This window comes from Grampus griseus (genome assembly GCF_964374135.1).
Source record: "Grampus griseus genome assembly, chromosome: 5".
In the NCBI taxonomy this organism is placed as follows: Eukaryota; Metazoa; Chordata; class Mammalia; order Artiodactyla; family Delphinidae; genus Grampus; species Grampus griseus.
In genome coordinates this window covers 18,251,946-18,277,174 of record NC_138998.1, presented here as the reverse complement: position 1 = coordinate 18,277,174, position 25,229 = coordinate 18,251,946, and the positions used below count along the sequence as shown (strand labels likewise).

General features: G+C 43.3%; 1 protein-coding gene across 1 annotated transcript in view; it reads right to left on the bottom strand.

Annotated features, from left to right (window-relative positions):
* Positions 1 to 363: 363 nt before the first annotated feature.
* The window catches only part of ANKUB1 (ankyrin repeat and ubiquitin domain containing 1), a gene marked incomplete at both ends in the record, with an annotated part of 41,096 nt that continues 16,230 nt past the window's right edge, over positions 364 to 25,229 (bottom strand). Inside the window, 5 exon segments of the mRNA XM_082655604.1 lie at positions 364 to 493; positions 9,637 to 10,569; positions 13,761 to 13,875; positions 23,955 to 24,111; positions 24,113 to 24,172. Of these exon segments, the coding sequence (XP_082511730.1) occupies positions 364 to 493; positions 9,637 to 10,569; positions 13,761 to 13,875; positions 23,955 to 24,111; positions 24,113 to 24,172 (1,395 nt within the window).

The following is a 25,229-nucleotide window of genomic DNA, read 5'->3' as shown; positions in this document are numbered from 1 at the left end:
AAACAAAAAGTATTTTTAAAAATCCCAGGAAAGCAAAAATAAGAGAAAGTAAACATTCTTGCTCATGTCCTCGTTTCCCACCTTCCCAGTTGCCCTACCCTGTTGGCAACTACTACTACTCTTAGTTTCTTATGAATTCTTCCTCAGACTCTTTATGCAAAAACAAATGCCCTAAATTTTCACTTTGCATGATGGAGTCCAAGGAAACATGGTGTTAAACATTAAATAACCTGTTGATAGTCATGTAGTGTCAGAACTGTTATTAGAAATTCCAACATTAGAACTGTTATTAGAAATGTTAGCATTAGAACTAGAAGTTCTATTTGACCAGGTCTTCACCCAATCTGGGATTGTCATGGCTTTTCAAAGCAAAATTTCCGGAGGATTTTCACACGCTGTCAGGCCTCCTTGGGTAGTCAGGTTAGAAATGCTCTTTTTCGCTGGGACTCTTGCTATTCCTAACAGCTGAAGCCGTCGTTTCTCTTTAAAGGCACTGTAAGAAAACAGAACATGATTTATAAGGAGGTCCATTCTTGTCCCCATTTATAGCTAAAATGATGGAAATCTTTAGGTTGATTTTGTAGCTGTGGCTAATTTATCTTGTCATATGAGGAAGTAAAATAGGAAAGAGGAATCTTTCTAAATCCAGTTCCTTGTGAAGCAGTGGGAATGATATTTCCCCAAGGCAATACCGGAAACTTAGCACGCACAGCTAGAAATAGAAAGCCACTCAATGTCATAGAATTCTCTGGGTTGAAACTTTTTTTTTTGGCTGCGCTGCACACCTTGTGAGATCTTAGTTCCCCGACCAGGGATTGAACCCTGGCCACAGTAGTGAAAGCCCAGAATCCTAACCACTAGGCCATCAGGAAACTCCCAAACCTTTTTCTAACTATTTCCCCAGGCATCCCTATACATACTGACCTATTCTCTCTCTCCTTCTTTCCCACCACAAATACATTTTTTCATGGGTAAGATATTAGGTATTTTGATAGCCTTTAACTGAAATGCAATGCAACAACGTTTTGTGATAGTTATTCTCTGGCTGTATGCTAACAAAAACATAAATGTGAATATGATTGCTCCTACTTTGTAGGATGCGAATGTGATTTACTACAGAGGGGTTTTGCATTTCCTTGAATGTTGGGGTCCTCTGAGATCTTATCCTTTGTCCTCCTCTCTCTCTGCACCCTCACCAGGAGGCTTTATTTACTAATTGCTTCAACTCCCATATTCATGACTCCCAAATCACAACCTTTCCAAAAAGATGCATATCTCCAATTATCAAATAAAATCATTTGATAATTGGACGTCCCCCACACTTCCAATTTACATGTCTTTTATCTTCTTCCTAAACTTGTCCCTTTCAGTATCCTTGTTCTAACACAGTGATGTTACTCTTTTCACCATCTCCAAAGCCAGAAACAAAACTCATTCCTCCTCTGTCCACCACTGAGCCCAATTAGCGATGACATTTTGTAGATTATTCCTCAGAAATATCTGTCATATTTGGCCTTTCCCTCTTCCCTAATTACTGCTGTTCCAGTCCAGGTCTTTATTGCCTCTTGTTTCTCTTATTGCGGAGTCTCCTAACCCGATTGTAGCCCTTCCACACCCTTAGTGTTACTTATTTCCAGTGACTCTTCTACACATCTCCACCAGATTTGTCTTCAAAAATAAACAAGAACTGATTATGTGATTTGTTTGATAAAAAAGAACTTCTGTGATCTTCCTACCTACTTCCTCCCCATGGAAAAATATAAGAAGCAAACTGTCCATTTGGACCCACAAAATGCCTCTCACTGTAGGTGTAATTTACCTTGCCAGTCTCATCTCCAGCCACTTCCTCCCTAACCCCTCAAATGCCTTTTGCAAATCCACTTACTTTCCTGAAAACTAAATTTCTTTCTTACCCTTTCACAAAACAGTGTCTTAGACCATGTAGCCACCTTTACCTGGCTCCTTTTTCTGACCACCACCCCTTTCGTGTGGAAAGTCTCATAGATGTAAAGGGCTTTCACTCAATCTATTAGGAGCAACCTTGCGTAAAAGTACCTTAGTGTTTCAAACGTTTGAACTAGATCCAAGTCTGGCTGATTCATCTTTAATCTTCTGGATTAACTCTTTGCTTTACCTCAATGACTGTGTCTCCTTGGGCCCTCTAAATGGGGTTAACTCATCAACGCTGTCCATATGTTCAAGTCCTATGCCATAAGGAAATCACTCAGACACCTTTAGCCTTTCTCCGTATCCCACCCGAATTGATTTAAAGTCCTCTCTGTCTCTTTCCGTTGCATATCTAGCTCCTCTCTAAGCTTAGTGCTTGTCTTGATTCTCTCCCTGGCATTTGAACTCTGGCTTTTCTGTGTTTATTCAAAAACTGTTTATTGAGCACTTACTATATGTTGTTAAAAAACAAAATTCAACTGAGTAAATTTCAAGATATAACTTGCTTTATTCAACGATTCGTGAGTCAGGCAGCATCCCATGTGGGAAACAGAAAGGAGCTCCGAAGAGCTGAATAATATGGGAGACTTTTATAGGTAGAAGGGGTCAGGGACAAGGAAAGAGCCATTACCTCATCTTGCTTTGGGGGATGGCAGGGTTTTATCAGATAGATTACCTTACTACTGCTGACCAGGAAGTTCCAGACTGACTATTTTAAGACTAGGAGAGAGGTTGACATTGCCATTAGTTTAGGTATTAAGTCTTGGTGTGCTGATGTGGGGCTTAGCACAAGGGACTCCATTTTGGGCCTATTGTCTCTTTTTTTTAACTATACCAAGCACTGTTCTATGTGCTGAAGAAACAAAGAGTGAACAAAACACACAAGGTCCCTGCCTTCATAGAACTTAGATTCTAGTGGGGAGGCAAATACACAAATAGAAGGCTAATATAATACTGTAATGGCTCCGTGAATAAAAACAAGACAGAGTTGGCAGAAGGGGGTACAGGCCGGCACCTCCCAGGTCAGTTTTTTCTCTAACAGCCTCTGCCTCTTTGCCAGCCCAGACTGGCAAAATGTGTGAAAGTGGCCTAACTTAGGCATTTTGTCCTTGAGTCATCATTTTCTGGGTTCCTGGAACGTACCCAGGAAAGCCAAATATGGTTACATCAGTCTGGCATGCAAAGAAAACAAGCATACTCATCAACAGGGTTGCCTTGCTACAGCATCATTTTGCTTCCATCAACTGGGCTCTCGCTTGGACTCTGTGATCACTAGGCCCTGCTGCAAATATGTCTGTAAGCTCCTGGGAAGACCTGGGATTTCCTATAGCTGCCCATATCTCTCTAAAGAGCACTATGGACAGTGCTGCTTCAGCAGTGGCTGGGAGTCTCTGTGAGCCCAGAACCTCACCCCTGCTTTGATTATCTCCAAAGACAAGAGTCCTTCCATCCACCCTGCCCCTCATTCCTTATCATATGCAATCTACCACCACATCCTATCAATTTCTTTCTTATATTTGTCTCCAACCCATTTACTTCTCTCCATGACTCCTACAATGCAGTCTCCCACCATCTCTGCCCTGGACTCCTATCTGGACTTCCAGAATCCATTCTTGTTCTCCTACACTGAAGCCAAAGTGGTCTTAAAAAATCCAAAGCTGATCAGGTCAAACCATTCAATGCTCTCTCCTTGTTTTTAGGGTAAAATAGCCCAGGTCTTCTTATGGAGCCCTGCCTACCTCTCCATGTTTGTCTTGTACCTCTCTTCTCTCCCTTTGCTCTAGCAGATCTTCCCATTTCATAACTTCCCCATAAGCTCCAGCCACAAGGCCTTTGCACAAGCTCTTTCCTCTACCTGGAGCACTGCATTCTTCCTTCCCATCCTTCAGATCTCAGCTCAGACATTTTCTTAGGGAGGTCAAGGTCTATGTCAGACTTCCATAGAACCTCTCTCTCCAAGTTCCTCTCCTTCATAGCACTTTCCCCAGTTAGCCTGGGTGATAATGCCCATCACACCAACTAAACGGTTTGCCTCACAAAGAGCAGGACTGTATCTGTATTTGCTCTTGACTGTATAGGGTGACCAACTGTCCTGATTTGCCCAGGCCTGAGGGATTTCTCAGGAAACAGAACTTTCAGTGCTAAAACTAGGCAAGTTACCACCGTACCTCCAGCTCAATAAATGTTGGTTGAATGAATAACCATTAGTAACCACTAACTGGGCCATCAGCCCAACCACCTAACTGAATCTCAGTGTTTCTTTTCAGCATAGAAGTCCCAGCTTACGGAGGAAAGAATGGTATAACTATATCCACCTCTCCCTGGCTTCTATGCATCCATTAAACACCTATTTATTGAGCCCTTACTGTATGCCGGGCGCTGTGCTAAAGATATAAAAGTGAATAGAGGAAACAAGGTTCTTGCCCACCTGAATGGGTCACGGATTCAGGGTCCTCAACTGGAGGGCAAGGCCTGGGCATGCAGCATTGGACAAGCTAGGCTGGGCAGCTGAACCCTCAGGTTTCAGTCAACTCTGTGACTCATGTAAGCTGAAGGTCCAGCTCATGTCTCCCTTTGCTGTTCTTGTGGGCTCTCTCATCAAAGCAGAACTGAGGAGATGATGTGATGCAACTGGTCTCCTAAACCCAGTGCTAAGGAATGCACAAGAACGGTGCCCTGCTCAGTGCCTGTGCTTTCCTAGGGCTCACGTGCTCCTCTATGCAAAATGGCAAGCTTGCCAGTAAAGGGAGGTCAGCAGAGCCTTAGCCCCTGCTTCCACTGTACCCCAGTACCTTATGCAGAGGTGGGGTTGGGGGAGAGACAGGGAGAGGGAGAGGGTAGTTTATATCCCGGAGGAATCAAAGAGAGAAAATACCTGCCCCATACCCATTGCAAGGTAAACTTGGAAAGTACAGGGCAGACCTTTCTCTACAAGGGCCAGCAACTGAATTGTACCGAACTGTTCTTGGGGGCAGGGGTACTACTGGCAGTTTCTTCTCAGGGAAGGGTGATTTATAACACAGTAGCACAGAAGCTGACCCTTAGAGACTTTGTCAGGTCCTCTTCTTCACTCCTTCACTACAACTCCCTCTGAGCCTTGGCCCCTCCTAGCTGTAGATATGTAATTCACTCAAAAGTAGCCTCTCATACTGTATAGATGGGTACAATTTGCTACAACCTTTCAGGAAGTTAACTTAGTATGTATATGTCCTTTGAATAAGCAATTTCACTTCAGTGAAAGTGTCCTGTAGAAATACTTCCATAAATGATTAAGTATTACACATAAAAGGATATATTGCACCACTGTTATCATGGTGAAAAATGGAAACAACTTGAATGTAAATCAAGAGAGGACTGGTTAAATAACTTATTATACATGGATGCAGTGGAATACTAGGCAGCCATTAAAAAGGACAAGGTAGTTCCTTCTCCCTAGCATAGAAAGATTTGATGGTTATGTCTAAGAGATATATATTTGGGAACATAAATGCAGTAAAATCCCTTTTAGGATGAAAAGGGCATGCACACATACATATCTCACATACATATATTCAGATACATGGAAAAGTTCTAGGAGACTACAAATAGTAATAATGATGCCTTCTGGGGAGTTGGATGGGATTCATTAGAGGAGAGAGGAGTGGGGCTGGAGGATGGATGGAGACTTTCATGTTTACTTTATACATTCCCATGTTGTTCGGATGCTTCCCAGAAAGCACATATTACTGTATTTTCTAATTAAAATTCTTTTAAAAAATATATTTATTTATTTGGTTGCATGGGGTCTTAGTTGTGGCAGGTGGGCTCCTTAGTTGCAGCACCTGGGCTCCTTAGTTGTGGCAGGTGGGCTCCTTACTTGTGGCTCACCTGCTCCTTAGTTGTGGCTCACAGGCTCCTTAGTTGTGGCATGTGAACTCTTAGTTGTGGCATGCATGTGGGATCTAGATCCCCAACTAGGGATCAAACCTGGGCACCCTGCATTGGGAGTGTGGAGTCTCATCCACTACGCCACCAGGGAAGTCCCTTAAAATTCTTTTTTTAAGGGAAAATATTACATTGCCCAGCTTTCTGCTCTGCACCAACACTGCCTTCAGGCCAAACAGACTTCTTCTCTGCCTCCTCATTTGTTTTCATCTCCCCTCAGACTCTCTTTTGCTCCTACAATCCCCAACAAATAGAGCGCTTATCAAAAGGAGTTTGGGGAGGAGTTACTCCTGTATCAAGAGTGAGGTTGGGGGCATGACCAGGCCAAGCAGGTTTATTCCCTGTATTCACCTTCCAAGGCTGAGGCAAACACCCTCATCAACCACAGTGGTTTAAACTTGTGGCAAGGGTCCCCTGCCCCATCCTTGGTACTTTTCATCAAAGCGAAACAAAACAAAACAACACAGAGAGCTCTACTTTTATCAGGAGCGTGGGAGCCCATCAGAGTCACCACTGGGGACTGTCACCTATTCTCAGTGCACTCAGGACACTGAACCTTCTGGACCAATCCTCCATATCTGAATCTTTACTAAGCTGGACTTCCAAGTTGCATCAGCCTCACTGGAATCAGACAATAAGCAGTAAGAAAGACAGTTTTCTAGACACACCTTGTAAATATTCTTTGATCTGTATAAAGCTGACACCATCTTCTGGGGAATGAGACTCAATCTGGCCTGAGTTACTATCATTTCCACACCAGCCACATGCACCAACCCAGCACTGGATCTGAGCTAACTGCAGCAATACTCTCTTTGAGTCAACCCTCACAGGTATATTTTCGTGAATCTAAAGGTGGAGTTCCAGCAAGTGCTCTCACATGACACCAGATGAGATGTCTGGGGTCCTGGTTTGTGAGGTCACCCTTCCCACACAACCAGCAGCATCCGATGGATCCACCCTGACCCAATTCCCCCAGGTTAGCACCAGGAAGGATTAGTTAGGTCCTTCCCCATCTCCTGGCTATGATACTACCTTGATGATGGTGGACCCAGCCTTCAAGATAGCGCATGTCCGCTCCTTACGTTTTGGCACAAGAGCTGTACTGGTCCTTTAGTGGTAAGTGCTCAGACCACCTAGCTGCCTGGCTTGACTGATGACTTCAGGTGGACATGGGTGCTTTCATGACTCCTTTGAGGGGACAATGAGCCAGGTCAGAAAGAGCCCTGCAGGCGCATGAGGCGTGCAGGTCCCCCCATCCCTCCACAGCCCACCAGTAGAGGGATGTGGGACAGATCCTGGGATAGATGCAGTGGAAAGGGGAGAAAACAGATGGGAAGGCAGTAGAGAATACAAATAGAGGGAAGAGAAAAGCACTGGGAAAAGAGAAACAATATAGTTGGAAAGATTTGCTAGGAGTAACTTTGCAAAGGAGGAAGTGAACAATCAGACTGACCACCCCTCCTCCTATGAGCAAACCCTTGCCCGCTACAGTGGAAGCATGGAGTCCTAACCACTGGACCGCCAGAGAATTCCCTGCACTAACCTCTTTGTTGAATGAAATGTTTTCCCCACCAAGTCCCTTCTCAACCTTGAAATTGCTTCCCCTTGATAACTCCAATACTTATGAAGTGTACCTGCAAAAACAGCACACTAGTGTAACCTTTTGGGAAAACTGTGTGGAAGTGTTTACTAAAGCTAACCCTATGACCTAACAATTCCATTCCTATAGAGTCAAGTGAAATGAATGCAAATGTCCACCAAACTTATATACAAGAATAATCATAGAGTGTTATTCAAAATAGCCCCAAATTAGTTACAACTTAAATGCCCCTCAATAGGAGATTGGATAGAGATGTGGAATACTACATAGAAATGGAATGCTACACAGAAATAAGAAGAATCAATACATGCAAAAACATGAATGAATCTCATAGACAATTTGTTGCACAAAAAAGCCAGACATGAAAGATACATAACATATGGTGCCCTTTATATGAAAGTCAAGAAGGGGCAAAACTAATCTCATTGATAGATATCAGAATAATGGTTATATCGGGAGGGGTCATTGACTGGCAAGGAGCATGAAGGAACTTTTTTGGGGTGCTAGAAATATTTTGCAATTGATCTGAGTGGTTGTTACAAGCATGTATGCAAATATAAAAATTCAGGGACTTCCCTGGTGGAGCAGTGGTTAAGACTCCATGCTCCCAATGCAGGTGGCCCAGGCTCGATCCCAGGTCTGGGAACTAGATCTCACACGCGTGCTGCAACTAAGAGTTTGCGTGTCACAACTAAGGAGCCCACGTGCCCAACTACGGAGCTGGCGAGCCACAACTAAGGAGCCTGTGAGCCACAACTACAGAGTCAGCCTGAGCAACTAAGACCTGACACAGCCAAATAAATAAAAAATAAATAAATTAAAAAAATAAAATTCAAAAAGCCATACATGTGAGATTAGTGCTTTTTATGCATTTAACTCTATATATCACAACTCAGTTCCTCCCCAAGAAAGCACCACACACAATAGACACTGGCAGCCTTTCACCCAAAACCACATACATGGCCACCTTAACCACAGATACTTTTGCACATTTCCATTGTGCCTAGCACTGCACTGGGCCATAATAAGCATTTTTTTGGACGTTTAAAAAATAAAATCATTTTGAATGTGCATCTTTTGATAAAACTGATCAGTATTTCCTTACGTTTACAGGCTGATTTTAAGATGGATTATATAATTTTTTCAATTAATAATTTTCTGGTCTTTTTCTATAATTTTAGATTATCTTTTTATACATTCTAGTCAGAGATATCTCATAAATTACAAAGATTGAAGCTGTTAAGCAGTTTCTTCATCTTTTCTCAACCTCATCATGCTGTATGCTGAAGTTTGCGTTTTATAGCTCACCACCATGGCAATTATTCTCACCACTAGGTGGCAGCAACCTAGCTGAAATAAAGTAGATCTGAAATAAAGACCAATACATAAAGGCAACTAAAACAATCTAGCTTTATTTTTTCTTTCCTTCTCATTATATCGAGTAAGCGGAAAAACCGTTCATAAATCTATATTTTCACTGTAATGCTGGCACCCAATAATACCTCATAAGTATTTATCTTGAGATCTAATCAGAGTAGTGTTTTCAGTGAAATCTGATGACCAATATATAAAATTTTATTTTATGAAATGAATGTGCCCAAAAAGTCCACTTCCAACACACTTGTTTATATCTTTAAATGTGATAATAGATTACTTTTTAAACTTACCTTAAATATTAATATCAATTCTATCACCCTATCCAATACAGCTCTCCCCTGGCCTGTATTTCTTGTCTATAAATCAACTGAAGTTTTTTTGATTCAGTTTGTCATTAAATTGTTCTTTTCTTTCCTTCCACTTTCATTACCATCCAGGCTTCCATGACACTTTGGATGTCTCCCAGATTTCAAGTTTCCCCCTTATCCCTTTAATTATAATTAACAATTTCTTTTACTTTTTTTTTTAAAAAAACAAGTGACCTTGTTAATTGATACAACTCCTTTCTTCCTGAAAATTTGACAAGTAGAATACTACATGGATTGGCCAATAAAATCAGTTCATTTTGTCCTAGGACAAGGCTAGGTCCTTGAAGCTGGGTACTGATGCACAGGAAAAACCTGTGTTATACTACATGGCATGGTAGTGTAATGGCTTCATAGACCATTCCTCCCCTAGACCTGCCCTATTAAAGGTTTATCCTTGTTTGTTTGATGAGAAAACCTTACCTGGCCACGGCTAAGTAGTAGATGGCATTCTCCCTTGGAGTCCTTCCACTGTGCTCTGAGAAAGATGCAAAGGAGGATCTGAGTAAAAAGTTGGCACTGGGTGTTGCATAGTAAAAAGATGGGTGTGAATAGCTCACTCTTGAAACTGGAGGGAGGGGGACTTGGGGGAGATATGTATTTTTTATGAGCTTTTCTTTTTTCCTAGCTGTGGCAGTAATTTTTTTCCGATTTTGTTGTTTTTGTAATTCAAAGAACGTATTTGCATCTACCAGCGGAGGAAATTTGAGTGTTTGTTCTCTTGTGTCCTGCTGTGAAGTTGCCACAGGATTGACACGTTTCCTGCTTACAGTTTGCTCCCTGAGAGGCGGTAGTTTGCCCACAGTGCCTTGTGAGTCCTTGTTCTCAGCCTTATGCCAGCTCTTGGAGGTCATTTTGGGTTTGGTGAAACCATCCACCATCACAACGTCTCCAACTTTTGCTCCAAAGACCCTTGCTCCGCAAAGCTGGCTTTTATTAAGGTTGTGACTCTGAGCTCTGAGTACCCATTGTTTTAATTTAATATAAATCCTCATGGGTACTGAGATTTTCAGAAAAGAAACAGTGGACCACATTTTACTCAGTAAATATAATACGCAGTCTTCATGCTTGTGTTTGAACGCAATGGTAAGGGGAGTCTGTCCCGCTGCGTTTTTGCATTCCAGGCACAGCACGCTGCAGTTGACAAAAGCCTTCAGAATCAACAGTTGGCCCGCTTCTGCGGCTGCATGAATGGGGCATTTAGAGACATCTGCGTGAAGGGCTTCATGGCACCAAGCTCGGTAGGGGTGCACGCCGACCATCTCGTGGGGCCGCACACCCTGCTTCAGGGCCCATTCAGTGAGCTCAGTGTGCCTGTAAAAGGCGGCGATGTACAGGGCAACCCTTTTCTGATACCTGAATGAATGAAACAAGCGAGAATGGGGCTGTTTAGTAAGTCAGCAAACAGGCAAAGGTAGTTACACTAAATACCCACAAAACATTCTAGTTAAAATATTTATTTCTTCCTTACTTTTACCTTCCTAACTTTAAAAAATATTTTCAGAAAAGGTCTATAGTAATACACAGGTTAAACTGCACAGGTCCTGCTTATACACATTGTCCTGTTGTGTACATATAAATAATTCAAACTGGTTTCCTTGGAGCAGTGTTTTCCTTACGAAAATCTAATGCTCAAGATAAATATCAAGCTTTATATTCACTGGGGAAGCACAGGAAGGAATTCAGTACATTTTAGAAATTTGAATGCTTTGTAAGTTTGTTTGCTTCGTCTTTTCTAACACCTCCTCTTATCCCCCTACGGGCTTTTCCTCATGCAGTGCTAAGCAGTCTTTTCATTCCATATGTTGGAGGTGGCCTATGCTCTCTTCCAAACCCTCTAGTAGCTTCCGGCTGTAATTGAAATTCTAACTCCTCATCTAGGCCTTCAGGGCACCTGTCACCTGGACCCTGCCCCAGCTTCTGCCTCACTTCCTACCACTCCCCTTCTCTTTCACTGAACTATAGCCACACTGGCCTTCCTGCCATCCCCATCCTTCCAATTCCCCATCAGGCACAAATTGAATGATGGGTGAAGACTATTCAGAGAAATAAGAATTAGGGAGGCAAAGCTAGACAGGGTTCCATCAGGTTTCGTCCAGGATTTACTTGGGCAAGGCTCTCTGTGACCCCATGGTAGAGATGGAGGCCAGCTAGCTGGTATTGTCCAAAATCTGCGTATAACTAACTCTCCCGTCTCTGACTGCGTGCTCACCACACCATAACTTTCAGGTGTATGTGGCATCCCATGTAATTTTCCTGTATAAGAGAGATGGTCTGCCCAGGACATGTGGGTTTCTAGGACCCTCTGACAGATTATAACTAATTAGAGTTATACATTAATATGCTGGCCTTTTGGTTCACATATCAATTTCGTCTGAAATTCACTAGTGCAGATCAGCAACTCTGAATTTGATTTGGGGAGAAGAGCCCCTCCTGCGTGGACTAACTGGACTTTGCTTTCATCCTCAACACGCATGTTGTGGGAACTAGAGCACTCTTGTTACCAAGACTGGTTGATTCTGCCTCCTAAGTGATCTTTTCCCAGTCTGTCCTCTTAGCCCCACCTCTCCTGTCATAAACCTAGCTCAGGCTCCCTTTTGCTTTGGACTATTTTCCTGTCTCCCTGTCAGCCTCTATTCCCCACATTGCAGTCAGAGCCAATATTCTAAAATGCAGATCTCATCATGCCCTTCAATGTCTTCCCAACATTTAAACGATAAAATCCAAATCCTTCACATTCCTACAGGGGCCTGCATGAGCTGGCCTCTTCTTATCTTTCCAGCCCCTGGCCACTAGCTTCCTCTTACTCTATCATCTACCATGTGGAACTTCTTTCAGTTCTTTGAATCCATTCTCTTGCCCCCTGGGTCTTTGTACGTGTGGTTCCATCTGTTTTGAGACATTTTTATTCTTCTCCCTACTGTTTACCTGAGTATCAGCCCTTCAAGTCCCTTTCTCGGGGTGCTTTACCTGATCCCCTACAGTTGTCCGTACTACACATTCCCATATCTTCTTGCACAATGCCCATGTCATAACAAGTTTCACACTGAATGGTAACAGCGACACCTAACATTTGTATCCTCCTTACCATGTGCCAGGTGGCCCTCTAAGTTCCTTATAATACTAGCTCATTTAATCTCTAACGTAGTTCTATGAGATAGGTACTATTATTTCCCCCACTTTATAGAAGAGGAAGCGGAGGTACAGGATGACTACTTGCTTAAGTTTACACGACTAAACACTGAGGGGGTGGGGCTTTGAACCTAGGTAGACGAGCACTGGAGTTTGTACTCCCAGACATTTTGCAGTTCTGTTTCTCCAGGAATCGGTTACTTGTTTTCTGTTTCCCCTACTGGACTATAAATTTGCTAAAGGCAGGGACCATATCTTGTTTATCGCTTTCATAGTACATAGTACATACATTGTTGATTGGGTGGAGGAATAAAAGGAGCTTTTCAGTCTGATCGTATGCATATCGTGTTTATATTCTCTGAGCTCTTAGATTTTATTTAAAGATTAAGTGGAAATAGTTAAGTACATGAGCACTAGAGTTTATTAAATGGTGGGGATCTAAAACCCAGTTGTGTCCTTGCTAGCTGTGTGACATTGGGCAGATTTCCTAAGTCAGTTTCCTTATCTGTAAAATAAGATAAAATAGTATTCATCTCATAAAAGTGTTATAAGTATAAAATTAGTTAATAAATATAACACAATGCTACAAAGTACTCAGTAAGTATGCACTATTAAAAGTAACAATGCAACAGCTATTTCTTTGGATTCAGAGCAAAGAAAGAAAAGAGAGAATTATAATTATCCCCCAATATAAATTAATTTTAAATGTTTAAATATTTTATAAAATTGCAAAAGCTGGTTTTCCAATCTGTCACTTCACAGAGCCCTTAGAGCTCCTGCTGAGCGTGTGTGCTTCTGTAAAGTATGACTAAATCACCACAAGGGGGCACTGTTCTAAATACCACTGAATTAAAACCTAAAGGGTAATGCAGTTTATGCACCTGGGAAGCTGCTGGCTGCAGAGATATTTTAAAATGTCCACCTGCTTCTCTGAGCCTACCCTCCTCCACTGCCCCAGCAGCATGTGTTACACTTCATGTATGGCAAACGTATGAATGTGTGAATTAGATGGGATTTGAAAAGTTACATGATAGCTTAGGAAGAGGTAGGCAATGTTTTCAGCCAATCAATAAGCAATTAGGGCTTTTTAGAATAATTGAATGTGAGAGTGGCAAGGCACTTATTCTGATATCCTTTAAAAACTGCCGATAAAAGTCTAATATCCAAACCAAACTGAAGTCGTGCATTTAGATAGTGTTTCCTGATGAAAGTCTACCTGAATTACAGTACATCACCAAAGGCTGTCAGCCCTGGTGTCATCCCTGCTATCTTATTTGAGCAAATATCTCAGTAAAAATGTCTCAGGGGAACTCCCTTGGAGCAGCACCCCAGCTAGAGTGAATTGCAGACTCAAGTTCCTATGAAAGTTTAGCAAAAATTACTTTAATTAGTTTAGCATTTGCTTTATCTCATACTTGAGTACTGGTCCTTCATTTGATAAATAGCGTTGGACTTTAAGTTTTTGTCCGAGGAGACAGCCCATCAGAAATTCCTTCCATTCATCCCAGACATCCAAGCGAAGTGTCGTGCCTGTGGATAAAGAGAGGTGGCGATGCTTCCAGCCCATCCCTGGGGTTTGGTGGTCCAAAAACTTCTAATGATAGCTTTCTCCCAACAGACATGAGCTAGGTGCCAAATGAAAAGTAGCCTTTGAATAAGGAGACAGGGATGCTGAGAGCGAGGGCGAGAGCGAGAGCGAGAGCGAGAGAGGGAGAGAGAGAGAGAGAGGGGGAGAGAGAGAGAGAGAGAGAGAGAGAGAGAGAGGGGCGGGGCAGGGATGCTATCTTGATCTTAGGCCTATATTGACTTGGAAAAGCCTTTTAGCTTCTGTGCACTTGCATTTTCTCATCTGCACAGTGAAAGCATACAATGCTGAACTACTTTCTGCAGCTATCTTAAAACATTTCTGTGGACATCGATTCCATGCTGATCTACACATCACCAGGTAAACAAAAGCTGTTATGTTGGAAGAGAAACTCAAGAAACTGTGGCAGGACATATGCATTTCTCAGGCCTTTAGCTTACAAGTGGGCTGTGGGTGAAGTTGAATGATCCTTTCATTCCATTCTTCACAAAGCAGGAGCCGTTCTGTGTTATGAACATAAAAGGGATATATTCATTGCTGCTGGAGGATTTCTCACTTGCTCCTCAAAAGCCTACCCTCTCCTGGTTTTGTGACTACATTCCCTTCGTCCTTCAGGCTGGTGTTTCCCAGGAATCTTTCCTCAGGCTTCTGCTCTTCTAACTCTACACATTCCCTCAGGATAAAACCCAGTCTTCTCCCCATGTGGCCCACCCTGACCTCTGTCCCTCCAGCCTGCCTCACTCACTCTGTTCTGGCCACTCTGACCTTTCACCTGTCCTTCAGCCACACCCATCTGAACATAATTTCTTTTGCTTCAAAGGGTCTTTATCCAGAGTTCACAGGGCAGTGTCCTTCTTACTCGGCTTTCCCTTCAAGCATCGTGTCCCCACAGAGGACCTTCTTGGCCACCAGGGCTGAAGCAATCTCTGCCACCACCCCCTCCTCCCCTCCAATACTCTTTATGCCGTGACCTTATTTTAATTTCTTCACAGCCCCTATCATCAGTACTTGAAATCATTTTACTTGTTTGGAGACTGTTGTTCACGACCCACTACAAACGACGCTCCTTCAGGACTTGCCACACTGCTGCCGTTTGCCGAGTGCTCACTACATACTTGTTGGCGGACTGACAGGCAGCCTCAGTGCAGCTGATGGCTTCATTGATCACCCATGGGCCAGTCACTCCTGAGTCCACATTCCAGCCAGGCCTCTGCTCCAGCTCTGGATTCCCCAGCTGGGGACACCACAATCTAAGGGATCATGCTAGGGCCCCACTGTTCTGAAGGACAACCTGTCACCTTTCATCCCCAGCCTGCTTTTCCTCCTGTATTCTGTGTCTCAGGTTGTGTCACCACTACCTTCCTTGCTACCTGAGTTAGAAATCTGGGAGTTGTTCTTCATCCCTTCCTTTCTCTCATGCCCCCAACATCTGTACAATCGCTGAGGCCTGACAAGTTTATTTCCCAGATGTTGAAGAACTCTGCTTCTTCACCTCCGTCCTAACCAGCGCCGCCCTATTTCAGGCCTAGATAATCTCTCACCGAAAGCTACCTCGAGAAGCTCCCCACAGCCTCCCCCTGTCTTTATTCACGTCTCTGTTCAGATGCCATCTCCTCTTCTGGCCAGCCATCTGCAATAGCCTTTCCCCACCTCATCACATCCCTCTCTATTCCCTTATCCTGCTTTATTTTACTTCATATTCCTTAATTTTATTTAAAATTAGATATTTTCCTGTTTATGGGATGATGCTTGCCTTACCCACTGAAATGCAAGCTTCAAGAGGGTGGGGACCTTGCTACCCTTGCTCACAGCTCTATGCTTGCTTTCCCCAATGGTGCCTGGCTCACAGTAGGTGCTCAGTAAATACTTGTTAAATGAAGTTCTAAGCCACTCCTCAAACCTGTTCTGGCCATGTGTTGCCCTCCTAACCCTTAGTAGCCCAGCAGGCTGGCCTGGACTTCTGTGTGTACCCCAGGCTGTTTCTGGATTTGGGGCATCTTCTTTTACTATCCCTTCTGTCTGAATTCTTCTGACTTCCCCATCCTCCTACCAATAGTTTATGATGCAATCCTGGCATCACCTCCCCTAGGAAGCCCTCCTTGACAACACCATCCTCTCACCTCCCCAGATAGGGTAAATGACTGCTCAACTGGTTTCAAAGTATACTTTGAAAGTCTTTATTATTGAACATACATTTCTGCTTTGGGATTGCCAGTTGACAAACACTAAAAGAACTCTTTGAGCCCAAGCATTATGTCTCATTCAGTCTATGGGCTCTGTTTTAGTTATGCTCTTGGATTGCAAGGAGACCCTCAAGAAAATGGGGCTTATTATACTGAGACAATGACCACGTCTAGCATGCATTAGGTACCAAGACAGCTCTCAAGATGGACCACTGCCCATCTCTCCCATGGGCCCCAGGTTCTCTCACTCTCTCTCACGCCCTTTAGGTCTCTTTGTGTGTCTTCTCCCTTTCTCTACTGACAGGCTGCCCTGCTTACTTACAGCTTCTGTCCTATGACAACTTTGGCATGCATGCAACATGCGTTTGCCGTGACCCAACCTTATTTCTTGACACTCTTCATTTTCCAACCCTACTGATAACCAATTTTGTCTCTCTACATTTCCCAATTTGAATTCACAAGACTAATAATTAATAATAATAACAGTAATATATTGAATATGAATAGCTAATATTCATTGAGTGCTTACTATATGCTCTAGATTATTCTAAGTCCATGAACAATTTAATAATTTAAAATTCACAACAACCCTAAGTGATGGGTTATATTATTTTTTCCATTTGACATCTGAGGAAACTGAGGCACTGTAAGACGAAGTAACTTCCCCAGCTTCTACATAACCAGTAAATAGTGGAACCAGGAGTTGGACCTGGACAATCTGGCTGCCGGGCCCATGTGCCTGTCCTCTGTGTTATACTTCTCTCCAAGCAAGACTCTAATTGTCTCAGCTAGGAGAGATGATGTCACTGGACAGCTTGTGGATTGGCTGCCTTTGAAGCAATATGGCGGCCCCAGAGGTTGCATGCCAAAGCTGTGATGGGACAGTGTGTGACTTGGCTTATCCACACCTATCCTCAGGCTCAGACAGGTTCATCATAAATACCTGCAAGTGAGAAGGAAGGAAGGATAACATAACAGCAGTAATCTTAGAGTCACAGAATGCTGAAGATAAAAAGATCCTAAAAGACCAGCCCACTCCATTGTCTCCTTTTATAGACTAGGAAGCTGAGGCCCGTGGGGAATTGCCTGAAGCTACTCAGCAAGCTGGGAGTAGAATTTGGCTTGGAATTTTTGTCTCTAGAATTCTCTCTAGTGCTTCAGAAGCCTCCTCTTTTCCGCTGCCTTTCTCTTGCTTTCCTTTCTGCTTCCCAGCTCTTGCCCTTCTTCTTTTTTTTTTTAAAATTTATTTATTTATATTTTTGGATGCATTGAGCCTTCGTTTCTGCACGCGGGCTTTCTCTAGTTTCGGCGAGCAGGGGCTACTCTTCGATGCAGTGCGCGAGCTTCTCATTGCGGTGGCTTCTCTTGTTGCGGAGCACGGGCTCTAGGCGCCCAGGCTTCAGTAGTTGTGGCGTGTGGGTTCAGTTGCTCCGTGGCATGTGGGATCTTCCCAGACAAGGGCTCGAACCTGTGTCCCCTGCATTGGCAGGCAGATTCTTAACCAATGCACCACCAGGGAAGCCCTCTTGCCCTTCTTGCATCCACTTCACAGGCAGACACACATCCAAGTATATGTTCTTTCTGCTGATCCCTCCCTTTTTGGACATCCTACGTTACAACCTGTAATCTTGAAATGGAGCTCTTCTTCCCTTACTCTTGACTCTGGTTTGGGATTTCTTGACCTTGGCCTCACTGTCCTTCGTGGGTTGATTCCTAGTTGCTGTGCCTGTTTACCCACAGAGCCTGACCTGCATTAATGCCATCAAGGCCCTAACCTACCTTAACTCTCACAAGTCTGGCCTCAGCTAGGAGAATTCACTCTTTTTGCTGGAGAATTACGGAGTTATTCTGTAGAGACCAAGTAGCAGTTCTGCAAATACACTCTAGAAACGCCTAGATAAACATCTTCCAGAATGTGGATCATCCATGACATAGTAGATTTAGTTTCTCTAAAACTTCTTGTTGTACTTAAACTTTCTTGTAAAATATTTGATTTCTATGAAATAGCACTGGAAACAAAAGACTTCAAACAGTGCTCCAAGTGCATTTATTTCATCTCCTGCCTAAAGTGACTTACTATGTTTTTAGTTTATTATGAAAATCACTCAGAGATGAGCGTTGGAAAGCTTTAGCCTGGCACTATACTCCAGCCTCCCTGGTCCTCCACAGCTGAGACCGCATAGCCTCCATTTGAATGACCAGAGCAGTCTTAGGCCCACGGAACAGTCTTTTTTTTTTTTTTTTTTTTTAATGCTGATACTTGCTTGAGCCCCCTCCCAAACCAGTTAAGTCAGAATTGCTAGGAGTGGGTCTAGGCATCAGTATCTTTTTTGTTTTGTTTTTTTTTGCAGTACGCGGGCCTCTCACTGTTGTTGCCTCTCCCGTTGCGGAGCACAGGCTCCGGACGCATAGGCTCAGAGGCCATGGCTCACGGGCCCAGCCGCTCCGCGGTATGTGGGATCTTCCCGGACCGGGGCACGAACCCGTGTCCCCTGCATCGGCAGGCGGACTCTCAGCCACTGCGCCACCAGGGAAGCCCCCGCGGAACAGTCTTAATTTCAGTTGTAGGGGATTTGTTAAGAGTCCAGGCCAGCTGCTCAGAAGTTTGATGGGAAGTTGCTCTTCCTGTTCAGCCCGCTCAGGTGTTTTCCTGTTCTAGTAACTTGCCTTATTCCTCCAGGAATAAGAGACCAAGCCCGCACCTTGTGCCTCATAGCACAAGCCTCAGTATCCTACTCTACCTTTTGGGTTTCATAACTGAGGCCCCATCTCTGTTCTCCGAGCCTGGAACTCAGAGAGTTCCCATTCCGAACCCCAGTCTCTGGGGTTAGATTCCTGTTACATGTTGACAGAGGCTCCTGTGTCAGCAACCAGCTTGTCTCATTTCCCACCTTTTATGTCATTCGTTCATTGATTCATTCACTACCTTGATGCTCAGATGCTATGGTTCACCTGCCGGGTCCCTGCTGGATCTCCCTGGATCACACTCTGCCTTCCTCCATCTTACCAACTGCTAATGCAGACTGACCTGCCTGTTCCAGGACCCCCACCAGCAGGACCTATTTAAGGCTAACCTCCTTTTGCTAGATGTCTATGGGTGGGGTCTTCCTGGCCCATCTGCACTTCCCTAGGTGGTTGCCTAGGCTCAGGGTCTCAGCTCTCCCTAGCTCAACCTGTCCACTACTGATGAGCCCTGAAAACTAGAGAATACTATGTGATTTAAATTCTTATCAGTTAGGGCACCTCCAACAAGCCCTGTATTTTATGTGAACAAATGTTACAGGTGTTATAACTATCAATTTCAGTTTTCTGCAATGAAGCAGTCTTAATTTCTCAAAGATCGAAGGCAACAATGGATGGCTTTTCTCTTAATGCTCAACTTTTGAATATCCAGAGAATTTCTAAGTGAGTTAACCAGCACCATTTATTGGATAATCCTTCCATTCCAATTGCTTTGTAATGCCTCCTTTGTCACACATTACATTCCTTCATAAGCTTAGGCATTCTGCTAGAAAATAGAAACTTATTTTAAAAATGCTATGTTGTTCCAGAAAATACAACTAAAAATCTATAACTGAAATGAAAGTAAAATTAATGAGAATTATGCTTCAAGACCTCTTTCTATATGAACTTTCTAATTCTTTATTCTTAATTGTTTAAAGTGGACTCCCCAAATTGTATATATCTACAGAACCTGGATTCACCCACTCTCTACTTACAAATCCACCTACCATGCCCAAGCTGTGCAGGAAAGCAGGTGCAAGCTACAGTGCCTATTCTAGGGAATCGTCTCCAACCTCTCCTGCTGTGGTCCCCCTATCCCAAGTTTCTGGATTCCTCATGCATACTCTGGGATCAATATCTGCCTATCTGATTTGGACTTTTTCTTTCTGAATGTGGAAACCATTTGTCTGGTTTGGGTTTCCCCTAGTGGGAATCAAAACAAGATATTGATCAGTACTTAGAGAGCATCAGTAAAAATAGGTATCAGTAAAGACACACTGGGCTGGCAGTATAAGTTGTTGGAAAGAACCCAATCCTGCGTGTAGGATGACTAATTATTACCAGTATGACCTTGACCAAGTCACTTAACTTCTCTGAGCCTCAGTTTTCTCATTTATAAAAGGAATTAAAGTGGCACAGTAGGTCTCTAAGGGGCCTGAGGGCTGGTGGGGGACCCTGGAGCCCGCCTAGATCTCAGGATCTGATCTGACCGACGCCCTTGGCCCTTGACATGTCCCTCTCTGTATTTACTGTCTAAGGAAAGCACCTCTCACCGTGCTGTACCCCCAACTCCATGGGCAGGACGCCTACAGCAATATCTGCTAACCCAACCCATCACTCAAGCCCTAGCTCCATATTTGTCATGGCGTAGAATTAGAAGAACTCAGTTGTACTTACAGCTTTGCCACTAACTAGCTGAGTAATTTTCAGGAAAAAAAAAATGTACTCTCTGAGTTTCCTTATATCTAAAGTTGAAGACCCAAAGCATAAGCTCCTTTTCCCAATTTCACCATTGCTGTCCTAGCGTCAGAGCCTTGGCATTTCCCTCTTCTTAGATGTGACCCAGCATGATGCTCTGTCTCTCTCTCATGAATTTCTCAGATTTGCCTCTTCCATTCCTAGTGGAATTAATTAATACTGGGATTATCAAAAGCTCCAGTTAGCATATCACTCTCCTTCCAGGCTCTCCTCACTCCTTTCTATATTTCATGCTGCCTGCCACCAGATTAAACTTCTATTGAAACACTCCTGTTCCAGAATGTACATGGCTCTGTTTGCAAGCACATGAAACCTGTGCTCTGTTGCCTCACCTCTAAGACCCTCCTCAATATGACCTCAGCTGTGAGATTCCCATTGGTCTCCACGAGGCCCCTCCACTCTTTAGAACAGTCTCCTGCTTTCTGTCTTCCCTGGATTAAGCCCACATTCTTTTTTTTTTTTTTTTATTTTTAAAAAATTTTATTAGAGTATAGTTGATTTACAATGTTGTGTTAGTTTCTACTGTACAGCAAAGGGTATCAGTTATACATAAACATAAATCCCTCCTTTTTTAGATTCTTTTCCCATATAGGTCATTACAGAGTATTGAGCAGAGTTCCCTGAGCTATACAGTAGGTCCTTATTAGTTATCTATTTTATATATACTAGTGTGTATATATCAGTCCCAGTCTCCCAATTTATCCCTCTCCCCACCCCCACTTCCCCCCGGTAACCATAAGTTTGTTTTCTATGTCTGTGATTCTATTTCTGTTTTGTAAATAAGTTCACTTGTACCGTTTTTTAAGATCCCACATATAAGTGATACCATATGATGTTTGTCTTTCTCCGTCTGACTTGCTTCACTCAGTATGACATGCTTCACTCAGTATGGCAATCTCTAGGTCCATCCATGCTGCTGCACATGTAAGCCCATGTTCTTGATCCTGTGGCTCATGCTTTTCTCCTGGCCTAGAAGCCTGGAATGTTTTCCCTTCCTCCTCTCAGATGATGCATATTTCTCGCATCTTTGTGTGCTCAAGTCCAACATTCTCCAAAAAGCCTTCCCTTGAGCCCTTCAGCCTACAAGGATCTGGCTTATTGGATTATAACTGAGGAAATGTGCATGCTTCATTTCTACCACTTTACTATAAATGCCCAGAGTGCAGAGGCAGTTTTATATATTATTGTATGAGCTAGTATGTGCAGGGACTAATTGAGCTACTTAAATCTTTGATTTTCTTTGACTGCTTCTCCAAAACCTTCTGACTTTCCACTGCCTTTGGAAAGGGGTCAAGGTTCAGCTCCTGACAGCATCGGGGGTGACACATTGACTGGAAAGAGGAGAATCTGGAAGAGAGGTGGATCAAAGATTCCCTTACCCTGTAGTTTAAAAAGGTGGGCTGGCTACTTAAAGACTGCTAGGGGTACTTCCCTGGTGGTCCAGTGGTTAAAAATCTGCCTTCCAATGCAGGGGACATGGGTTCGATCCCTGGTCAGGGAACTAAGATCCCACATGCCGTGGGGCAACTAAGCCCATGCACCACAGCTACTGAGCCTGTGTGCCGCAAACTACAGAGTCCACGCACTCTGGAGCCCATGTGTCACAACTAGAGAGAAGCCCAAAACTAGAGAGAAGCCCACGCGCCACAAGGAAAGATCCCGTATGCCGCAACTAAGATGCCGCAGCCGAAAATAAAATAAATCAGTAAATTAAAAAAATAAAATAAAATAAAATGTTTACAAGGATTAAATTAAAAAAAAAAAGACTGCTAGGAGTGTTTTAGGCAAAGGTGTGAAGCAGGTCAAAGGCTCTTCCTCCTTTTCCTTGGAGTTCCCTCTTTCCTTGCCCCTCCTCCCATGCCATATGTTCTTATGGTGACCAAAGCCATCTACCCAGGTCATGCTGGAGCCTCTAAACTTACATCTGAAAAACCTCCTTCCTAGAGGGTCATTTTAAGGGGCATTATCCTTGACACACCCTGAGCAAGTCATTTAACCATTCAGAACCTTTTTGCTGTCTTTATATCTGTAGAAATTAGGGGTTGGGGGACTTCCCTGGCAGTCCAGTGGTTAGGACTCCACACTTCCACTGCAGGGGGCATGGGTTCCACTCTGGTGGGGGAGCTAAGATCCCGCATGGCGTGCGCACGACCAAAAACGAAAATTAGATGTTGGGCCAAGCCATTTCTAAATTCTCTTCGTGCTCTAAAATGTCACATCATGATCTGAGCAGCACAGGCCTGAAGAACAGTCACCTTCGTTTTCTCATTTATCCTTTGGCATTTCATTAAATAACTAGGTCATAAGTTGCTCGAAGACAAATGCCACTTGTGTACCCTTACTTAAATCAGCCGCCACCATGTTCTGTGCAGGGCTGATCCCTCAGCAAGCACACAGAGCAGATATGTGTTTACAGTAAGATACTCTGAGGACGACTGCTAGAACATCACTTCCTCTGATCAAAAACAGGGATGGTAATTGATGTCAAAGTTTTGAGAGCCTCAGTTAAAAATAACAGGAAAGAATAAGCAAACATAATAGTCAGGAAAGTAACAATAAATGCAAATTTAGCAGTTATAAAAAGCAAAACTGCTTAATTCATGGATGTCTACAGGCCCGATTATAAGTTGGGAGAAATCAAATTCCACTGCAGCAAATGTTATAGCACAATGTTGCCTAATGATGTGCTGTCAGCAAAAACTTATTCACCTCAAGCAAGAATCTCTATAAAGTTTGAACCATTTGCCAATATGGTTAAAACAAATCTGACAGTCCTTTGAGTTTGGCTTAATAATGTATGGCTGCAGCAGACATGACTGAAGTACAGTATTTAAAGAGAGCTTGTAATCTGTCCATCAGGGATGAAGGGTGCTCACTGAGGCACCTGTTTGGCCTGCACAGTATTGGCTTCATACTGTTTAATTAAAAGATTGTTTAATATAACTGACAATATTTCAAAATGAGTTCGCATAAAGCAAGGTTCAAACAATATGTATCATATGCTACCACTTGCATTAAAAAGAGGAAAAAGAATATCTACTAGAACTTGCTTCTATATATGCTTGAAATATATTTTGAAAGAGAAAAATATAAACAGATCTGAGTCCTGGTCTTCTATCCTGAGGATATTAACAAGTCCTCTTGCTTTGAGCAGAGAGAACAAGACATGGCAGGGGTATGTGACCATTCTTATTTCTTAGCCTACAGACCCAGACACCAAAGAGGGGTTTTGATAATTTACATCCACACTGCGCCTACAGAGGTTTTAGTTTAGAAACAACTCCTCCTTCTGTTGTGAGTCTGGTATCAAAGAACCTGAGTGCTGAGTAGTAGCTGCTATCACATATAGTGGGAGGTACCGAGGTCTGTCTGGTAGTCCCTGAGCGTGTTGCAGTCGTACATCTCCAGTCCCTCTGGGGTCCGAAGACAGAAGACACTCACAGGGAATCCACATCTCAGAGCTATCAGTGTTCTCAGATCAGACACTTTTTTACCAAGAAGGGAAATGCTCTCCATTAATGGGCATTGTCTCTTGGGTCACAGCATTGAACAGGCAGAGAGTGGGCTTTTCTTCTTCCTAAGGGAAGAGAAAAGAAGGGAACTCAGAAATAAGCACTGTCTGGGGGTTGGGACAAGGGACAAACATCTTGGAACGTGGCTCTGAGTGCCTCTAGCTCCCACAACATGGGTGCTAAGGATGAAAGCAAAGGCCAGTTAAGTTCTCTGACTTCTGGTCTGAGTCTCACGCTTCTGTCCTGAGGAAATTTATGAGTCTTCCTTCTTTGAGAAAAGTGAGGGAGACATGGCAGGGCTTTGAGTCCCTTCTTACTTCTTAGTCTACGGACCCAGATACACAAGAGGAGTGGGGAGAATTTATATCCACACTGTGCTTACGGAGGTGTTAGTTTAGAAACAACTCCTCCATCATGCTGCACTTTAATTTGGCAATACTGTGGATTCTAAACCTCAGTCAACTGAAAAAATTATTTCTATGAGGTTATCTCTGGGGAGTGGAACTGAGCTCAGGGTGGGAGGAGAGTTTTGCTTATCATTTTATGGTCTTCCTTGTCTGTATGGTTTGACTTTTTTCTTTTTTTTTTTTAATAACCATGTGTATTTACTTTTACTATTTAAAAAGGGAAGTACTAGATGTAAGTGAAAAAAGGTTCCTTTGTTCCTTTTGTTTTGGAATCTAAATAAGAAAGCAGGTGGAACTGAGATATCTGGAAGAGTTAAGAAGAAAAGTTTGGGAAAGTATTTTTTCTTTTGTTAACAGTTAAAGCAATCAAACTAAAACCAAAAACACAGCAAAGGGGGAGAATGGGAAGGGAGGGAAGGTTATTAAAATTTTCAATTTTCTAACAACAACAACAAAAAAGAAACTGGCTTTACTTCCTCTTTAGTGGACTCAGGACGATCATGTTTTTCTTTAGTGCGCTGCTGGTGTGGCAGATGTGAGCGCCGAGAGCTGCCACCGAGGGCTCCGGTAAGAGTAACGTGGGACCTTGAGCAAAACTGAGAAGCAGAGCCCTGGCCTCCAGGTTCCTCCAGGGGACTCCAGCCAGTCACGGCTCCCTTGTCCCGCCCGTTACCCTCCCCTTTTCTCCCATCAAATTCGTCTAGGGTTTCTGCAG